General features: G+C 37.8%; 1 protein-coding gene across 1 annotated transcript; it reads left to right on the top strand.

Annotated features, from left to right (window-relative positions):
- Positions 1-1,234: 1,234 nt before the first annotated feature.
- LOC148916936 (uncharacterized) lies at positions 1,235-6,146 on the top strand. Its single transcript, XM_089052050.1, has 8 exons — positions 1,235-1,648; position 1,745; positions 1,998-2,480; positions 2,846-2,995; positions 3,270-3,365; positions 3,651-3,698; positions 3,817-4,244; positions 5,473-6,146. Exons 1-8 carry the CDS (start codon positions 1,277-1,279, stop codon positions 6,082-6,084), a joined length of 2,190 nt encoding a protein of 729 aa, XP_088908176.1. The 5' UTR covers positions 1,235-1,276; the 3' UTR covers positions 6,085-6,146.
- Positions 6,147-6,733: the final 587 nt, after the last annotated feature.

Here is a 6,733-nt window from a genome sequence, read left to right as displayed (position 1 = left end):
GGAAGGGCAGTCTTGTGGCGGTGGCCAGTTCTTTTAGCACGGTCTCGTCCCTTTCGCCATGGGCGGTGGCGGAGTTTGAAGAGAGAGAGGAGGAGCTGCCGTCGAGGAGAGAGAGGCGCCGGGAGAGAGAGAGAATGACGGGGCAATTCCGTCTTTTAACCAAAAACCCACTTCAAAATATTTACGATTATGCCACTGAGCTTCATTTGATCATATCTCTCTCGTTACAACTCCGATTCGAGCCCACTACGTGTCTACGGACTCATCTCACCGTGCTCTACGCAACGGTACAACCGAAAATCCCAAATTCCTTCCGGATAAGAAAATGACTAAAATACCCCTATCCTACGGGTAATTTCTCAATTCCACTTAAATAAATTAAACATGGGATAAATTTGGGGTCGGGGTGTTACATTGATGCAGGCCCTATCACAAATCCAAAAAAACAAAAAGAGGCACAGGGTAAAGCACTCAAAAGGACCGAAAAGAGAGACAAACTGATGCCAACTAAATCAATGGCAGGAGTACAAGAAAGGAAGACGACAAGACGAGCGTTAGCAGTGCAAGGAGGACGACAGCGGCTGAACGTGGAGAAACCTTAATTTTGACTCACAACTCTCCTCGAGTAGCGAGAGGGCCACCCTAGGCTAACTTCGTAGAGCAACTAGTTAAGTGCATATCTTTTGAAATTGGCACATAGGTGACGAGAGGTAAATTTAAATGCTATTAATTAAGTAGACACAATGATCTTCACACACTTTAATCCTTGACCAAATATACTTATGACTAGTCAACTGCTAGTCATGAGAAACCATAACGAAGAACACACACAGGGCATAACAATCTGTACCTGCAAGCCTCAAAGATTACTAGTGACAACCTATAAGCACAACTTTAGTTACTAACACATTTGATAATTTCAGAGGCTTATGCAACAATAATCATTAGTCCTCCAAGTTTTCATGATTTGTTTCGTATATGCCGATTCCTTTGGACTTTTTTCATTTTCTCTTTTAATTTCTTTGGGTATACGTAAGAGATGGAATATGAGTGTACTCGTGATACTCTCCAGATATTAAAGTGAAAGACAAAGAAGGAATGCAATAAGTAACTTAAAGAATGGTTGAAAAGAAAAAGCCTGATTCTTAATTCACCAATGCACTCAACCACACTACTTTAAGATGTGATCCTTTACTCTTCTAGCTGAGTTGTAAAATTTTATCTGAGACCTTGTCAGCTTTCGGCCGCTCATATCTGGTTGTGAATAGCAGTAAGAATGGTGAAAACCGTGGTTCCTGCTGATGCAATTGTTGTCGAAGTTCTTAACAAAGATAACTATGAGCATTGGAGTGCATTGGTTAAAAATTATTTGGTGGCTCAAGACCTTTGGGAAGTAGTAGAAGCTACAGCTGAATCTCCTAAACCAGAAGAAGAAGCAGAAGCTGATGATCAGTTCAAGACCTGGAGGAAGAAGAATGCAACAGCTTTACATACGATCCAAGTTTCTTGCGGGCCTGATGCTTTTTTGATGATTAAGGAGATTAGTTCAGCCAAAATTGCCTGGGAAACTTTGGCCGAAAAGCTCATGCCTCAACCATCACTCCTAATTAATTCATTTGTTCAGTCTGCAAATTCATCATCCAACCCAGTTATATTGTTAAAAATAGCAGTAGTAGTTTATTAGACAATATCAAGGGCCAACTTTATTCAACATATAGTAAAACAAAGATGGTATGATTTTCAGGGTGATAGAACAAGGATGGTATGATTTCTAGTTTACTTATAGCAACTTCTTAAACTGTTCTCCACCCTTGCAAAGACTAAATTTGAAAACATATTAACCTGTTTTCCAAATTAGAAAAGCTTTGTATCAACTTTATTCAGCCTACTAAAACGAAGGATGATATGATTTTAGTTTAGAGTTGTTATTTTGATATAACAATATGGTAAACAGAGAAGCATTAATGTCCAAACATATATACATATATACTCGACAGATGCTGCAACTGCTGCCGAGCATGATCCGTATCAACCTTTCTTCGCTACTGTTAAGCTCGGTGATTGGCGTAAAGCGAAGGAATTTATTACCCGAGATCCCAATGCAATAAGAGCAAGATATTCAACAGGAGGGACAACTCTTCACATTGCAACCAAGTTCGGACATGAGCATATTGTGGAAGAGTTGGTTCAGTTGATGACACCGGAAGACTTGGAAATCCAAGAGTATACTTGGACAGCTCTTCATTATGCTGCAAGATTAAATTTCAAAATGGTTGAATGCATGGTTAGAAAGAACAAGAAACTACTTGGCATTGCTGAAGGGTCCAACGGTCTGACGCCAATTCTCTTAGCTGCTCAGCATGACTTATGGGAGATCGTTCGTTATCTCTACTCCCTCACTCCGATCCAAGACTTAATGCCAGAGAATGGCCCTTATGGCGCTGGGTTTGTTCGCTTGTCTTTACTAGCCAAACAATTTGGTAAAATTCTCAACCAACCCAGACCCACATTATTTATTTATTTATTTTATACAAACAATATTGGGATAGGGGCAAAGGACCCACTAGTGTAGTGGTTTGGAGTATTTACTCCCTCAGGCAAGGTCCTGGGTTCGAGTCATAGCATCCGTGTTGTGTGTGTGAGTTTAATATGCTATCGCCCCTTTCAATAGTAAAGGTCCTCAAAAAAAAAAAAACAAAAAAAATAATTTTGGGATAGGGGGCCTTAGAACATTGGGCGCATGGATAACTGTTCTTAAACACTTGAGTTACAAGCCCCTTGCATTATTTACTCATTTATTACCCAAGCTTTTAACTTTTCACCGTTCCTATTTTCTCTAATATAGATATTGCGTGGGAATTACTTCAGCGTTGCCAACGATTGGTAATTACTAAAGATGTTTGGGGAATATCCCCTATACATAGATTGGCTGATATACCTTCTGCATTTCCGAGTGGGACGCCGCTCAAATTCTGGCAAAAGTGGATCTATGATGGTTAGCAATACACTCTTTTTTCTCTTGCTACTATCAAATTCATTATATCCCATATATATTTTGCTAACAGTTCATCTACACCATTAATATATTTTGCTAACAGTTCATCTACACCATTAATAAGGATTTCAATTATTCGATCACATTACACGGAGGTCGATTCATTTGTTTGACATCTATTATCACAAAAGATAATAGTTATTGAAATTGATCTTACATGTCCAAAAAAATATTTATTTATTATATTGACTGAGCTTGTTCTCTTTTCTTATAGGTGTACAAATACAACATCCTCCTGCCATCCATGATTTTCATGTAAATGTTGAAAATCTAGAAGAGAAACTGGGCAACCAAAATATCAGTTTCTCAGGTTTGCTAGATCTCGAAACCCTAACTATATGGTATAATCAAATGAAATCATTTTCTATATATATATATTCTCCTCATTTTTTTCAAACTGTTTTCAATGATACATCTATTTGATAAGAAGTTGATCATATATTTGACATGGTTTGCCACAAAAAGAAATTGGTTCTAGTATGCTCATAAACAATAACTAAAATCTTAATAAGAATCTGTGAATCATATAGCAAAGCACATTCATACTTTGCATATTTATCTTATGGTAAAGGCTGGATTTTGAATTGCATTGCAGTCTTCGGTTTAACGCAAGGGCCTTCTTCAAGCCTCTGCAAGCTTTTAGGTATATATGCAAACATTCTTTTCCATCTTTATTTATTGTTGTCTTTGTACATTGGTTTTGTCAACGTATTTTATTTCTACAAAAACTCGTTGTAACATTTTTTCCAACATCAACCTAGGAATCAACCGCATATGTGAAATGAAATTGATCCATGCTCGATCCCTAGATATTTTGGATTACATGTGCGAAGTGGTAAAACATCTAGACACTCAAGACATGCAAGATGGCCTTGTCTATGAAGCAATATTCCAAGCTGTACGAAGTGGGACTATTGAGTTCGTTATTCGTTTATGTAAAGTAGATCCTGATATTTTGTGGCGGACCAATTCAATGAGAAGGAACATATTTCAATATTCAATTGAGCGTCGCCAGGAAAAAGTATATAGCCTCATATATGGGGTTGGTCAAAGAAATCTTATTGCAACATTTGCAGATGCTTCTGGAAATGATATGCTACATCTTACAGGGATGCTATCTCCAACAGAAAAACTTGATCGTATTTCAGGTGCAGCCTTGCAAATGCAGAGAGAAAGACAATGGTTCAAGGTTAGATATCTTCATTCTATATCTTTCTTGTAAATTAATTGTATTTAGAGCTAGTTGTGTTGTGGGATATTAGATGCTGGAGTGGTAGCTTGTAAAAGTGGTTGTGGGTTGATATGTTGTCGATGAAACTAGTGGCGGTATTAGGTTGGTAGGGCTTTCTATTGTACTTGAGGTGCCATATGGAAAGTGAGGTGGGAACCCTAGATGAGAGGATGGGAAGGTTTTGCGGTCTGGTTGCATGATTTTGGGAAGGAGGCAGTTCGGACTCATGAAAACATTTTTCTATGCCACAATCTACTTTTTTTTATTCTAAACATGTCTTTTAAAATTCATCCAAAGTTAAAAATGTGAACCACACCCACATATTTCATATGCCAAGAAATACTGCAAGGCATATTTGATAAGGGTAAAATGCTCTTTTGTTTCAAGTTGGGAAACACAGGTTAAAATTCTAGGTAACATGAAGTAAGTTGCAAGCCCAACCTTTTTCACGTTTATTATATTAACAGGCGAACAAGAAAAATTTAAGAGTTCATTTAAAACCCTAAGGAAAAGAAGAAAGAAAACCCATGTTGCCGCCCTCTTGTGGGTTGGTGGCCTCCCTCCTTCCCTCCCCTTCCTCCACTCCCCCTCCCAGTTCTTCCACTCAGCTCTCCATTTTTTGTATTTTTTTGTTTTGCGGTGTGGAATCAGTTGTTGTTGTGACAGTCGTCGTCTTTTGGCCATGTACATAGCTACCACAAGGATTTGGCTCTAGTTCTCATCTTTGACATGGGTTTGGAGCCACAAGGCGAGGATATTATTGGGCTGCGTTGCGTAGGGTTTGGGTTTGGCCGGTATGGTTCTATGTCTCTATTTGATATGCACAGGAAGATACAGTCAGGTGGCTCTGCTTTTAAGTTTGTTTATGTCTAATAATTTTACGAAACTCTTTAGGAGCTTGTTGTATTTTGCATTCTCTTATTGAAAGGTTTTATTAAATGAAATGCACGAGGTGAGATCCTGATAAACTAATATTTAGTAACTACAAAAATTTGACTTGCCTCATAAAAATAGCTAGTAAACAAGCAAACAACAATGACATCCTGATAAGTTTTCTCCTATTCAACAATGCTCATTGTCTTATTTCTTTCATGTATTATGTTGCCTTCCATAAAAGCAGTGATTCTAGAGTTAGTTACTTGGTAGCCACAACGAGCTTGAGGTTTATATGTTTAATGAAATGCAGGAGGTGAAAAGTCTTGTAGTTTTACCCTCGGGAGTGGGAGCTTACAATAAACAGGGTATGAGACCCCATGAACTATTTACCCAGAACCATAATAAATTGAAGGAAGAAGGAGAAAAGTGGATGAAAGATACAGCAACTTCTTGTACGGTTGTAGGTGCTCTCACTATTACCATCATGTTTGCTGCAGCCTTCACAGTTCCTGGTGGAAACAATGGAGGAACAGGCTTTCCCTTGTTCTTAGATGAAAAGATGTTTACGGTTTTTATAGTTTCAGATGCTATATCACTTTTTTCTTCCACAACTTCAGTGTTGATGTTTTTGGGAATCCTTACATCACGATATGCAGAAGACGATTTCCTAAAATCCTTACCCACAAAGATGATAATCGGCCTTTCAACACTCTTGATCTCCATCGCTTCCATGATGGTTGCCTTTTGTTCTGCTCTTTTCCTTATGCTTCATGAAAGACTATGGATTGTCATTCCAATCATTTTCCTCGCCAGCGTTCCAGTCACTTTATTTATTTGGATGCAATTTCCCCTTCTTGTTGAGATTTTCATTTCTACATATGGAGGAGGGATATTTGACAAGAAAGTGAGACGGTGGATATAAATTCTTGATGGTATATGAAAAATTGTATAACTTTGTACGTGTTCTTCAATTTGGAAGACATTGTTGAATAGGAGAACCTTTACATCTCTCCCCTCCCTTTCACCCGTCCCTTCTAGTGTGATTTTTGAGTGATTGAGTTGTTGGTGTTGCTATGTTCCCTCCATTTGGATAAAGGAAATTGAAAATTACATAGAGTTCTTAAATTACATAGAATTCTTAAATTACATAGAATTCTTATACAGATGTAGTTTCAGGGTATAAAGGCCTAGCGTGTGATAGTTGTTAGAGTTTGTAACCTTTGTTCTGGCAGCCCCTTCCTTACCAGAGATAGTGCAGCTCAGATCAATAGGCATGCATGATATGTCCCCTAAAATGTTAATAAATTGTTAAATATCTAATTGCATGAATAAATAAATCAAATAAACGCTCATCTGTAGTGAACCCCAATTAAGGTTTTATAGTATCACTTTCTTTCTTATTCAAGTTAGGTTCGCTTAAAAACATATTGTTTGAAGTTAATTACTACTTCTCATACAGAGAAAACATTGATCAATTCTCATGCAATCCAACCCTATCTTCAGTCTCTTTCATATCAAATGATATATTGGGCGATTCTCATGCAATCCAACCTTCTAGGGGCAAAGTTTAA

Source organism: Prunus mume, linkage group LG5, assembly GCF_029339155.1.
Source record: "Prunus mume cultivar Tortuosa linkage group LG5, ASM2933915v1, whole genome shotgun sequence".
In the NCBI taxonomy this organism is placed as follows: Eukaryota; Viridiplantae; Streptophyta; class Magnoliopsida; order Rosales; family Rosaceae; genus Prunus; species Prunus mume.
Note: the sequence above shows the minus strand (reverse complement) of the source record. Positions and strands in the feature narration are given on the sequence as shown.

Coding starts and splice junctions, on each gene's coding strand:
- LOC148916936 (XM_089052050.1), top strand. CDS start 1,277: ATGGTGAAAACCGTGGTTCCTGCTGATGCAATTGTTGTCGAAGTTCTT. Junction 2,996..3,269: donor GCAAAAGTGGATCTATGATG/GTTAGCAATACA, acceptor CTTTTCTTATAG/GTGTACAAATACAACATCCT. Junction 4,245..5,472: donor GAGAAAGACAATGGTTCAAG/GTTAGATATCTT, acceptor AATGAAATGCAG/GAGGTGAAAAGTCTTGTAGT.